Raw genomic sequence first — 14287 nt, 5'->3', positions numbered from 1 at the left:
ATCACATTTGTGCTTGATAGGCACAGATCAATGACAGGCACCATATTAGTGTAAGTATATTAATATTAGTGTAAGTATATTAATATTGAGTGTGCTAAATACAACACAATACAACTGAATGCTTGCTTCTCATAATACACACTGGTTTTATAGAGATGCTGTTTGAGAAAAGCAGTCTACAACTACAGTATGTAGATAGTGTGCAGTTTGCACAGCTGAGTCATCAGGACACCATGGGACTTCCATAATCCTCAGTAAATGCTACCTCAAGAGTCAGATACTTCTGCTGTACTCATAATAGCTGTCACCTGAAAACCTCACAGTGTTTTTTTAATATTGCCACAAGTGATATTTTACACAGTTCTCTATATGTGGGGTGAGTTTTCATATCCTCAGGTCCCATGAAACACACGCAAAATCTATTGCAGTGCAGTCAACCTGAAATAAATCATTTTTGTTGAGTCCTAAAAGATTTGAAGAACAAGGGAGCTCTGCATCCAGTAGCAGTAACAAATGTGCTCAGAAAGTGGCAGGGTGACAATGGATCATGTTTCGATTAGGAACGAGCCTGGCTCTGTAGATGAGGTAAATGATGTGTTTTCCATCAGAGTAAAGCGGCTTTTAAATCTAAATTTGGGTAGCGGTGGAAATATCACTTGTGTCTGTCTCTATAAAGTATTGATAGAGCAGTAACTCAGCTCACTTTATAGTCTCTAAAAATTATACTGCCAGAGACTATGAGAGGAGGGCAGGGAGAGGGGATAAAGGCGTGAAGAAGAGAACTAAGAGTGAGGCAGGGTGAAAGAGAAAAACAGGATGAAAGCTTTGGCTGTGCAGGGAAGAAAGAGCAGTGGGAGAGAAAGAGAGAGAGGGAAAAAGATGACAAGCTTATAACATGTTTTATGAATTAAAAGGCTGTAGCTCAATTTCCTTTGTCCCTCCAGCCATCCCTCCATCACATAATCCACTGTGCCCCAGGGCAGGCTTGCACACACACACCGCTGCAGATGCTTACACACACACACACACACACACCCTCACACACACACGCACACACACACACACACACACACACACACACACACACACACGCGGTTGTTCCCACTCACCAGCCTGATTGGTTGTAATGTTGATTGACAGTTGCTGGGCGGGGTAAGGGCTCTTGTTAGATACTCCATTGATTGCCTGTACAATATAAGAGGATAATGGTCAGTTATTCCACCTTTCAGACATTAACATTAATAGTTAGCACAAAGTCTCACCCTCTCAGTTACTGTTGCTATACCTCTCAAACTTTATGTTCTGTACAATAAGTATGCAATTTACAATAATAACAGGGTTACATTTACCACTGTATGTGTGTCATTTCCAACTATCTTTCGCCTACTAAACCTGGCGTCCACATACGTGGACATCACATTTTTGGTTCTCTGCATCATAATAAATAATTCTGTGTTACTGAAACCTGTTGTACACAAATGTGGACACTTATAAGTGCTTCATTTACAAAGATAATATCGGGTTATTATATTCATTGGTTCCATCTAACCCCAAATAGCCAGAAAAAATCTAAAATCCAAGCCGAACCAAAGCTCGGGTCTTTGGTGGTTAATATTAGGCAGAGAAAAACAAATGCAGGCTCCACATTCTACCACGCAAATGTATTTTGAGCTGTCTGAAATAACAGCTGCCACTGATAATGTGTTTAATGTAGTATTAGTTATGCCAGGTGAGAAAGCTGTTTATGGGGGACTTCTGAATGTTTCCCGCTGATTTCATTTAAAGGAGACGGGTAAAAGGCTCTTAAATGTGGATTTGATGGCTGCGCCGTAAACATAAAGCCAGGCAAAAAGCAACGTCATCAGCTGATGATCCATGTAGGAGACCTGGAAAAACCAAACACCATCTTGAGCTACCTCTACTGCTATAAATATGATAAAGCAAACATTTAGAGCAACTTTAAAAAAAAAAAAAAGAAAGATTTAGCATATGATGACTAGAGGATGCATTTAGCACATGCAGTAATATCTCAGATTACGAGCTTAGCTGGGGTTGCTGGAGTGTAAACTTCCCAAATCCAATTAAGAGTAGGATAAAGTTGCTAATGTTACCCCACACTCTTGTATAGCAGCATCCAGGACTGATTGCTACACAGCGGGGAAATACTATAGTAGTAGTACGGAATGCTCTTGACATTGGAAGTAAAACTGTAGAAACTGTAGGTAGTTTATGTCTTACAATACAGTAGATAAACACATACTTTTGTTATTCTTTAGCTGTTGTAATTTTCATTTGGATAGGTCAAAGAAAGGCAAACCTTCTGAAATGCATAACACTAAGATATGACTGGAAAAATGCTGTTCACAAGGCCAATTATCAGCAACAATTAGAATTAATTTACATTTAGTTTTGCACAGCCAATATATACATGAACCTATAAAGTCTCAACATATTTCTCATCTCACCAACACAAAGACATAACTACCAGGTTTGGAGTGTGTTTTAAAGACCAACTAATTAGCTGCCATGTATTGTTTGTTAGGGACTGGGATAATCATTCTGACAGTCAAAACAATGTCTTCAGTCATAGCAAATCATTAAACATAGGCTGGTAATTAGTGAGGGTGCCTTACTCCAAGAACTACTTGTATAGTATATTTAAATTCCTTCCCATTTTTTGATTTTTCCTTCCCTTTTTTTTATGTTTTTTTGAGCATTCAAAAGTAATGCTGTCAAAAAAATACTTTCTATATTTCACAAGTCAGCTTTTCACAAACAAGATAATCATGAACAAACTTTGCTTTTTGATATTTTTTGATATTTAACTTTCATATATATTCAGTTGGTGGATAATTTATCTCTTAATTAAAGATTGCTGGATTCAGTTAAAGAATCACATACAATTCTGTCACAATCAGTATTTTCATAATGTTACTATTACGTGGCTTTCTACATTTAAACAAACATTTGCAGGTTTACAGCTCCACTAAACTGTGACCTTGTTTCAGACACCCAGCCCTAATGGTTAACTGCCGACGGCTGAATGATGCGCTGTATTGTATAGGCTGTATAAACTTGACCTTGTCCTTGTAGACAACATGTTATGCATAAAAGCCTGCATGTCAGCATGCCACTACAGAGTGTCATTAAACCTGAGCTTCACAGTGAATATTTGACAGCTGCAGTATTTGCATTTATACTAAGTACTGAAACTATTAAGAGTGTTTCTGAAGTGGGCAGTAAGTTATTAAGTACATTTTGAGTAGCAACCTTGTATTTTAATTAGTTATCCAACAGATAAAATGAGCTCTGTAAAAGTTAGAGCAAATTCCAATTTTACCAATTTTGTTCAACATTAATACTGGATACCAAGTAACAGCAGCCATACCAAAAGATCCCAGCAGCATAAACAAAGAACTAAATACTAAATACTACACCTACACTGAAACTTTGGAGCTAACCCAATTTGTATTAATACACTGGTCCCAAAAAGTTTAAAAAGTCAAGCATTTTGATATTTGGGGGCTGCTTGACAACTGCTGCTGGGGCTGCTGGGGAAAGCTGTAGTTTGAGATTTGTCTTTGTTTTGTCTTTGCTTGACTTCTACACTTAAACCCTGGATACTTCCATATCTAGATTATTCCTATTTTGACTTGATATTTTTTTATTTTTCTCATTATTTCTCTGATTATATTTTAAGAATTTATTTTTTATAACATTTGAACATTTTATAATTTTTAAGGTGCTTTTGGGCTTTGATTCTTTGAATCTGAATATGACTAAATGCTTTGACATATTTACATTGCTTATGATTGACTGCTATTTCCTGGACATTGCTAATTGATTGCTGATGACATGCGCTATAGATTGTTGATCAAGCCTGATTTGTACTGCTGTATTGATTCTTGCCTTGATTAACTTTAACTGACAAAAGAACATGGCTAAAATACATTTCTCAGAAAGTGCACTGCTTTACTCCTAGCTAATTAATTGGATTCACTGATTATTTGGAAGTTGTTTCATTGATGATTTGTCTCACTCACTCAGGTATTTATGATGCATACACATAATGCAGTGCCATGGATGATGTTTATTATTCAATTTTACATTGGCACTTAACTGCATATGTACTTAACTTTTTTGATACCAAATAAACTTTTACTAATCCCCAATTTTTCCTCATCAATCAGAGATTGTATTATTTCTTCCACACATAAAGCTGTAAAAAGGCACCCTTCTTTTAGGGGACAAACCTGTATGTCGAACGTGTATGATGCGTGGGCCCGCAGCTTACTGATCTCCACTCGTGTCTCCTTTAACCCCTGTTTGTCTGGAACAAACTCCACACTGTCGTCACAAGGCTGACATGCACGTCGCTCACTGCTGTGGCATCTGCGGCACAAGATGTTGTATGATAGGTCGTCACGGTGCCCCATATCACGTGGTGGGTGCCACTCCAGCAGCACTGATGTCTGGTTGACAACTGAGACCACATTTCGAGGAGCTGAAGGGACACCTGGAGAGAGATAATAGCAGGTTAATAGTGGACCGACATTGAAAAGACGTGTTTCTGTGTGCCTTTTACTAACCCTGCAGCCATTCATGCTGAAGTACTGCAGGTACACTGAGATAAGTCTGTCAATTTAAAGCAAATTACTGCTGCCATACCTCGATGCAATCAAATGTCACTCTGGTCAGCTCTTGAGCAAACCATCCCCAATTATTCTTTTTATCAAGTCTTCCCTGTAATGGCTTCCGTAAGGATATTTTTTATTATCGCGTGATGTCTGGCATTTTATAATAATACAAGCTGTTATGGAAGAGTGTATTCAATAAGGTTAATATGGTTACCATTCAATATGGTTGGAAATATTCCAGTTTATATTGCAGTAACTACTATATGGATATCAGATGTAAAAATATACCTATAAATCGGACCATAAATTTCTGTACTTTACTACATCTGATAAGGCAACATTGCACTTTTTCCTCTGCTACATTTATCTAACTGCAGTAGTTTTTGGTTACTTTTAGATAAAAGGTTTCTATAAGAGCTAAAATTGTCAAGTAGTAATACTGAAAATCATCATGACTTACAGTAATATTTTATATACAAACATTAGAATACTTTGAAGAAGGTGAATACCAGTACTTCTCACACCTTTGTGCAATGTAACAGTAAGAACGTATGATGAACCTTTCATTTATATTCTGGACTTAAGTATTGCCATTGAAGCACAAGGAGGAGTGCTCCTTCAGAAAAAAAAACTGTTTGACAATGACCAGTGAACCCAAGGCTGATTACTTTACTGGTATTGACTTGTTTATTGACAGTTTAAACCATTGTCCACTTGCAAGGTTGCCAAGTGCACTTTCTGACCAGTATCACTGGTATAGATGTAGGGAATTTGCCTTTCAGGCAACCGTGTCTCTGTCAGTCAAAAGAGGACCTAACAGCTCTCCATCAGCCAGAGAATCAGTCTCTTTGTCAGTCAGTTTAGAGTCAGTCAGTTCCTCTCTTGCTGGTTTCTCTTTTCGCTCAGCTCATCGCTTTGATCTAAGTAGAAAATCTGGATTTTAGGGTGTTATAGTGAGTCTTTAACACACACCCAGAGTTTTCACAAGGTTAAACCTAGAGGGTGTACGTCTTGACTGTTCACAGGCACTATACAGACACACTTGCAACAACATGTGATGTGAAATGACATGGCATGGCCCTGTGGAATATGTGTATGTGTGCATTTCTCAAACAGACACTCAGAGATGCCCATGCTACAGAATCAAAGTGCTAACAATCAGCAGGGGGTTGAAAATCCATGCAGTGTCTTATAAACAGGGAGAGAGAAGCATGTGTTTATTATTACACACACACACTCACACACACACACACACACAGCAAATTGACACAGTTCACTAACTTTTTGTGAATAGCACGAATACAAATTATTTTACAGTCAGAGATACACAGTTCACAGCAAATAGACATCCAAATGCAAAAAGTAAGAAGAGAGGTGATAATCACATTTTAAATTGATCCTTTTTAGTGCTGCGACAATAAAAGTAATTTCACCCACTTTAGAGAGTCAGTAAAAGAATCTGTACTGAAGTTTACAGCCACACTCTGCACTTCTTCACTATCAGTTGGACCAATGCACAAAAATAAATAAGAAAAAAAAGCAACCCACACACATATACAGTACACACACCACCTCCAAACCTATGTAGCCCATGAGGCATGGTGATGGAATGATTTTCTGTCAGACAACTATCCACACACTGTGCGCTTACTCTTCCATTTCACTGATCTGATTTTACATCTGACTGAGTTTATATAAAATATAAATAAACTGAAGCTCTATATTGAAGTTCTACCACAAAGTGTTCACTTTTCTTTTTTATTGTTGTTGTGTCTGAAAAAAAACTTGTAACTCAACTTGTTTTTGCCCTTAAATTCAAAGTAACAGAGTAATTCACAGAGCTGCGTAGGCTGAGTAGGTTGACACCTGACACCTTTTCACTGGAAAAGTTAATTTCTCTTTCTATCAGCATCAATTTGAGAGTGTGCTGCTACTGTTGAGAGTGCTGCTACTGAGGTGAGGCTTTTCAGGTGCTTTAGCTGTTATCAGAATACTGTAGGTTAAACCAGTAAACCGTTTCATAACCATTATGAACCACTATTTTTTAAAACTTTACTTTAAGCTTCCCTCTGTAATACAATTTAACAGATGATGAATGGTTCAAGAGTTTGATTGTAATATAAGTAACAGTAAAAAAAAAAAAAAAAAAAAAAAATATATATATATATATATGTATGTATCGCTGCATGCTGCATGCAGCCCCAACTTTATTTCTGATGCTCTTAGTTTCAGACATAAAATGAACTTTAATTCTGTACAGGATTATATCTATGGGTGGCTAATCCATTCATTTATTACCTCTATTGATGTTTTCCTGGATCACTACTTAATTATTTTATAATAGCATTGAATATTCAAATAAGGACAACCATATGCTCAGGCTGTCGCAGTTTTAAGAAAATAGTGCATTGTCCATCACTGGCATCAGATTCCTCTACATGTGTAGGAGGTTTTTCACTTTTATCAAAGTTATTATGAGCATTGCTACATGGACCCATATATTGTAAGCAGGGTTACTGAGTGGAGTAACATTGCATCATTTAGTCATCATACAGGAAGAAGATTGAGTCTACCAATCTGATAGTTAGAGGTTTTAAAGTTCTAAAGACAAAAAAAAGGTCATATAAAATGGTACAAATACTCAACATCACAGTTTAAAACCACTGAAGATAAATTTTAAACCCTCTGTGTTAACTTTTATACATTTTCTGCCAGTGTTGCATCATATTCATTCAGGAATGTAAAACAGTGAAATATAGCCCTGCCTGTGAATGACCCAGTGCTTATTAAGCCCCTGTCAAACAAGCCACAGTATCCAGATCACCAGGACATGAACACACATGCACATTTGCCTACACACACACACACACACACACACGCACACACGCACACACGCACACACACACACACACACACACACACACACACAGTTTCACAGTCCAAAATGATTCATGTCTCAACCTACTTACACAGAGTCTCTGTGGAACTGAGAGGCAGCATTTTTCAAACTCTATGCCTCATCTTGCATAGCAATACTACCTCTTCCACATACTAAACACATATTCACTTCAATGGATAGGCTGTGGAATGTGGCAGAGTTATTACCTACTGCTCCCCAAATCCCCAAACAAGTAGAGGAACCCTGCGGCATGCTCGCTCTGAATAAGGTGCATAAAATTAAAATTGGAATGACAAATCAAAGCAGGTATCGGCCTTCAACTTAATAATGAGATTTCAGACTATCAGTATTGTCAACCACTCACATATCACTGGCATGGCGGAATTTGGCAGCTATCAGTCATTTCTAAAAATCTGCCTGTTTGTTAGACGAAGAGCGAGAGACTGACTCACTGGTGCACATGTCCTCAGGTTTATCCATGTCTCCACGGTAATAGCCGTTCCGACAACCACAGAGGGTGGCGGCTTCGATGGTGGAGCGGCTGTTGAGCGGACACTGCTGACATAATCCTGCACCCTGGGAGGACTTAAAGGTGCCCTGAGGACAAGCTGTATAGAAAGAGAGAGAAGGGCAAAAAATACACACAAAAAATGATACACAACTCTGCCTCCTTGACATAAATGAAAAACAGCAATTAAGTTATACTTTTTTTTTTTTTTTAGCTAGACTCATGTTTATGTTGGTTTGTCATAACTGAAATATATTTGGTAAACAGTTTTAAAGACGCTGTACCAGTAGACTTATTACTCATAGTATGAGGGTGACAAAGCCAGAGGGGGGATTTTCTAAGATTAGCAGCTCATTATCTTGCTCTGACATTTTTTGTGGGTCCACAGAATCAGTGTTACCCTGTATATCTGTGGTTTCATTTCTCTCCCTTATCTGGGTCAAAGGTGTTTCCATAAATATTAACTGAATATTTCTTTATGACGTGAACCACATATATAAATTGTTAAAGATAATGTCCAACTTTGATCAAACTTCTGTTCATCACGGATGGCTTGTGATGAGAATTCTTGTGATTCAGCCAGCATAATCATTTTTATTACGTGCACTGCAGTCTGACTGGGATGAGACGTGTGTAGTAATGAAGGCTAAAGTCAGTGTTGGAAAGAAGCAGTGGGTTATAGAAACAAGCTGACAGGTTCAGGGAACAGTTTCTCGTTGACTGCATGAAGGCCATCTCTTCCTTTTGATTAAAATGCTAATCCAATAACCCTAATCCCGTCTGAAGGTGGCAGGACAGGTGTTAATGTGTCCCTTGAATTTCCTAAAAAGCTACACCATTTTACACATGCCTGATTCTTTAGATGCTTTTTGTGCATTAATAACCTCTTATCACTGTTATTTTACACCGTGAAACTCGCTCATTCAGTTACAATCAATCAATATTGAATATTTCCTCAATTATTCAATTAGTCTTATTGTCTGTAGGATGCGAGAATAGTAAGAAAGAAAAATATGGCATTGTGTCATTGTAAATGTCCAACCTTATTCACATATGATGAATAAAAGCATACAACTGTAGGATCTGAGGAGCTGGAACCTGACTAAAAAGATTATTCAATTATCAACATAGTTATTATAATATTGCTTATCGACTAATTGATTGACAAATGATTTCTGCTGTAATTCACACCAATTATCCAAAAACATCTGGCTTCAGAGGTCACATGCATGCATCAGGTCATTTTTACAGTTAGAGCTCTTCTCAATCTGTTGATTGTACAAAATATTAGGTGTCTTGTTGGAGGACTTGTGAGGGGAGCTCAGTTAGCCATTAAACATTTTCAAGCAGATCAATAATCTTTCCTTTCAAAGCTCTAATATGTCCAGAAACAATGCCACTATATTACTATTATGGGTGTAAGACTAAGTACTGAGAAAAAAAAGTTCTTGCATCAAGTCTGAGGCTGAAGCATTTACAGCAGACTGACTTAACAAGCCAAATGTAACATGGCCAAACATATCACATTTAAAGCAAACCTTATATCTCAAAAGGATTCTAGTTCTAAATTCACACATTGAATGTTAAATTGCCTTTTCCTGATTTTTGATTATAAGTTAGGGAAAAAGTACAATAAGGAAATAGTGAGGTGTGAAATGAGAAATAAGACTGAAACAAATGCTTTGCCAAAATACTGAGAAAAACCAAATGAGGGTTTTTTAATGTTATTTTTCCCAATTTTGATGTATCTTTGGCACCTTGTTTTTCTTTTTCTGCTGTAATGAATGCTCACTTTATCTCAGGGATGCTTTAGTTGCTGTCGGGCTAAAATGCAAATACTAAATAGATGGTGGAAGACAGCAGGACCGCACAAGTGAGCTTTTAAGGTGTCCATAGACACTACAGTTCATGGATAGACATAAGCTGAGTGAAAGTACAGCCTCAGAGCTTTACAAAACTAATTTTAAAGGGTCTAAGGGTCAGAGAAGGGAGGAGAAAATATGGAGCAGTGAAACCCGATGAAACAGCTGTTTTTATTTTTGTTTTACAATATCATTGTATTTCTGGAGTACTGTCCTATTGTGCACTCTCCCCTGAAATGTTATATTGTAATTTCAGCGTTTTGCTGATGTTTTTCTTCTGATATTCTATGATTTACAGTGAACAACACTGTTCTTTGCCTCCATGTTTCACTGCATATGAGTCACAGGGCCTAAATAAACTACTCAGATGTTTTTGGAGGTGCATTTTGGGAACTTGGAGGAAGATTAAATCCAGTGAGCTGAAATAATTTTGGCACTGATGCACCCTAGAAAGAAAGAGTCCATGTGCAGTTCTCTCCCATATGAACTAAGACACACCCTTACAGGCAAGATAAAGTATTATCACAACAACAAGATGTATCAGCTGACCATGTCTGATGGAAGCTTAGGAGTGTAATGCTGCCAATGAATACACAGAGCATCTTTTTTTTTTATTAAGGTCATGATGAAGAATAAATAATACCCCTCATCCCAGAAGGACTTTTGTTAGTTTTGGTATGTATGTATTAATAATCAGAGTCAGTCAAGCTTGGTGCATAGCTGCTGACAAAAGACGCAGACATTATTGGTCTGGTTTGACTACACAGTCGAGTGTGTGACCTGAGAAGGATGGGTTTCACGCAAAGCCTGCATCCATTCTTATTTTGGCAAAATGTATGTATGTCTTAGTGTCTTACATCCCCTGTATTTTGTCATAATTTATATAATGTCACAGAACTATAAACATGTCTGTGTTAGTCAGACGTCTTTAAAGTTGTGTCTTCAGGAGTATCTATGGCTCACGCCTCTGTATGTGTGTGTGTTTTGAATAGGCAGATAGACATCTGGCCTATCAAGGTCATTTATTCAACAACCTTCCACATAAACATGGGGTGTGTCACCATGGCAACAAGTCTTGCTCGCTCTCTATTAGTTATCTTAGTTATCTCTGGACCACTTTATAGGATTTCAAATTTCTAATGCTGCAATGTGTTTTTTGTGTGCAACACACATCGATATTAGTTACGTGTAATATTTTCACCAGAGCAACAGACTGAAATATTGCCTAAGCAAAAGTGGCTTTTTATTAAAAAACTAGGATTAAAACTCAAGTATGATGCTTTTTTTTTTCTATTTTGTAAATTCAACCTTTGTGAACAACATTCATGGAGCAGTCTGAATAAAGGTTCAAAGAAGTTGCTACATTCCTAGTGCACTCAGGTCGAGGTTTTACTGTAAATCTCACTATGTCAGAACAAATACAATTACAAAAAGAAAATACAAATGATAGGAGAGAGCCTTGTAAGCACAGAGAGTTAGAGAGAGAGAAAGAGTTGAAAAGTATATATATATATATATATATATATATATATATATATCTTTCCCTCTGTGCCTTTAGCCAGCTGTGTGGAGTCATACAGCGACCATGTGGATGACAATACAGGCTCACTGATCAATTATTAAAAAGTGTGTCTGTATGTGTGTGTTTGTGTTAGCGTGTTAAAAGCCTGCATGTTTTCAAAACTCTCAAGAGCATTGTTGGGATCCACAGCAGGGGTAGTTTGTGTAGTTGTGTGTACTTAATGGTACTGTGTACATTTGTAGTGTGACGCATTTAAGTAAAGGTCTTCTGAATATTTGTTTACTTCATACACACACAGACACACACTGCACATTGATGCTGATCCAGTTTGTTTGGCTTGTGCAATATGCTAGTGAGGTGAAAAAAAAACATTATGTCTATGGCCTTGAACACACACACACACACACACACACACACACACACACACACACACACACACATAGACTTGCTGGGATATTATATTAATTTACATGTGTGTATGTGTGTTAACCATAATGACTAACCTTCTTAACTCTAACCCTTACCCCAACCTAAATCTCCTAAACTTACTCCTAATTTTAAACCAAGTCATGCTGTTAAAAATGGTGGCTCTGGTCCCCACGAGGAAGCCGAGTCCCCACATCAAACAGGTTTCAGTCCCCACAAAGTAGCAAAAACACACACAGAAAGACCACCATCTGCTCCAATAGTGAGTCCAGTTTCCTGCCAATATGTTATCAGCTGATAGTAGTTCAGACATGTCCTGTCACACAAATTCTTAAATCACAGTTTAAGCACAAGGCAGGTACACAGACATGTCATCCCATGTGGACTAAGCCATTTTTTTGGAGTGCATCATTTTGCAGTGTTTGAATAAGTATTTGACTGAATCCAGTCAGACTTTATAGTATAGATGGGTGTTATATGTGATATTACCACAAATCACGAGTGAAAATTTACTCTATAACTAGAAACTACAGTATAACATCCTTAAGTTTGGTAATGTACTAACAACCCAATCCCACCACTGAAACAAATGCATACATGTCCTACATTATTGGAAGGTCCTCTTCCTAAAAGGCACCATATATTTGTATCAAACGTTGAGCAAGAGCAAAAAGTTTGTCTTGCAAAAAGAAACTAACAAGCCCAGCTAACATCTCTATCAGTGTACTTAATGTACATAATATTACGTCTTCTCTGTTCTGTCTACATTTTATCTCTCGCTATTTTTTTTAACCTTTCTGTCCTTGATTTGTCCTCTTTTTATAGAATCTTCCCCGTCTAGGGGGCTCTACTGTTTTTTGAGTTTTTTCTCCTTCTCTTTTTTTCATATTAGCCTTGATCTCTCTGTTTTGACTTTCTGACAGTTCAGGAGCACGCCAAACTAATTACCATGGGATGAAGAAGCTTAACTTATCATTTCAATATATGTACAGACTGTGTAAGCATGTTTTGGTTCCCACAATTTAAGTAATACCAGGTACATGCATGCACGCTCGCACACACACACAACACACACAGAATGGGTGACACTCTCCGGGGAAAATAAGAAATGATGGGTACTACTTCTGAGAGGAAATGGGGAAGGAGGCCAGATATAAAAAGGGAGGAAAAGAGGTAGAGATATATGGAACACTGAAGGAAGAGTAGCTATTTCTGTGCAGTGTTCACCCAACTCAGCTTCCACTAATATTAACATATGGAACATGGTTGGCTGCACCCTTTGGCAAAAATACATTTGAAAATGTGTACATCCATGTGATTATTCAGCTAGCACTGCCAGAAATGGCACACTTTGCTCTCTCTTATATATTTGCATTTTTTACAGAACTGACTCAGCCTAGAGTAGTTTAACAATTATGTTGTTAAGCAGACCAAGTCGCATTTCAATTATCGCAGATTTCTAATAGCAAATAGCAAACAGCAAACAAATTGTTCAAAATTGTATTATAGATAATCTGCATACCATATTAAAACCATAGACGGAGAAACTAACAAACTAAGGTTGCAGTCTTTTGTTTCATTTTGGCGTATTTAGTGATAACTTTTCAGGTTCATTGGTCATAATTGTATTTTCATGTCTGCTGTGTTTGTTTGCACTGTTAGCTAGGTTGCTATGACTGATTGTTAGAAGCATGTTGCTGAATACTGAATGGCTGATATACTGGTTTGTTAGCTTTTGCTACAAAACAATAGGACTTTTGTGTGCAGTGTTTTCTAGTAAAGTAATTAATTCAGTCTATGTGCCATTACCTCTGTGATGCTGTGATGCAGTACAGAATTTACACGTTTGCATTTTTACTTAATTTCTTTACAAGCAGTTTCAACTAATAGGGCACCATTAATATACACATTTACCTCGACACACATTGCCGTTGTCTGGTTCATAACCTGCCTTGCAGCTGCAGCTACCAATGGGAACCATCCACTCTCCGTCTCCGTTACAGTAAAGCTTTATGGGCACGTCCACTTCCTCAGCATTGGGAATGCAACTTCCTCTGGCGATGACTAATGAGGTGGACTCCGCACCAGTCAGGGTCTGCACACAATTAAAGTCAGTATAAAAGGTCTATCAACATGTTTTTGATAAGAGCTGTGCCAAAGTCTAATAAAAAGAAGACCAAAGTTTTCATTTAACAATGGTCCATACCTCTGGGAAGAAAGCAAAGTTCTGCACTACGCTAGGGCATTTCTTGTAAAATACCCTAACAGCCAGAAGTGACATGCAAGCACCAAGATCCTGAAAGGCCAAGTGGAAGCCTCTGCCTTTGGATAGAGGCCCAAAACTTCGAACTTCTGTGTTGACCTTCATTAGCCTCCCCCCAAAATCAACCTGGGAGAAACTCTCATCCGCTGCAATAGTGTCCACCTGGCAGA

The 14287-nt window shown here is 37.7% G+C and overlaps 1 protein-coding gene across 1 annotated transcript in view; it reads right to left on the bottom strand.

Moving 5' to 3' along the window:
- LOC113139689 (ephrin type-B receptor 1-like) overlaps positions 1-14287 on the bottom strand; it is a 71410-nt gene that overhangs the window by 28332 nt on the left and 28791 nt on the right. Inside the window, exons 4-8 of the mRNA XM_026323068.1 lie at positions 14061-14279; positions 13769-13949; positions 7989-8144; positions 4254-4516; positions 1110-1185 (exon numbers count right to left, since the gene is read on the bottom strand). Of these exons, the coding sequence (XP_026178853.1) occupies positions 1110-1185; positions 4254-4516; positions 7989-8144; positions 13769-13949; positions 14061-14279 (895 nt within the window). The remainder of the gene's footprint in view (positions 1-1109; positions 1186-4253; positions 4517-7988; positions 8145-13768; positions 13950-14060; positions 14280-14287) is intronic.

Source organism: Mastacembelus armatus, chromosome 4, assembly GCF_900324485.2.
Source record: "Mastacembelus armatus chromosome 4, fMasArm1.2, whole genome shotgun sequence".
In the NCBI taxonomy this organism is placed as follows: domain Eukaryota; kingdom Metazoa; phylum Chordata; class Actinopteri; order Synbranchiformes; family Mastacembelidae; genus Mastacembelus; species Mastacembelus armatus.
Note: the sequence above shows the minus strand (reverse complement) of the source record. Positions and strands in the feature narration are given on the sequence as shown.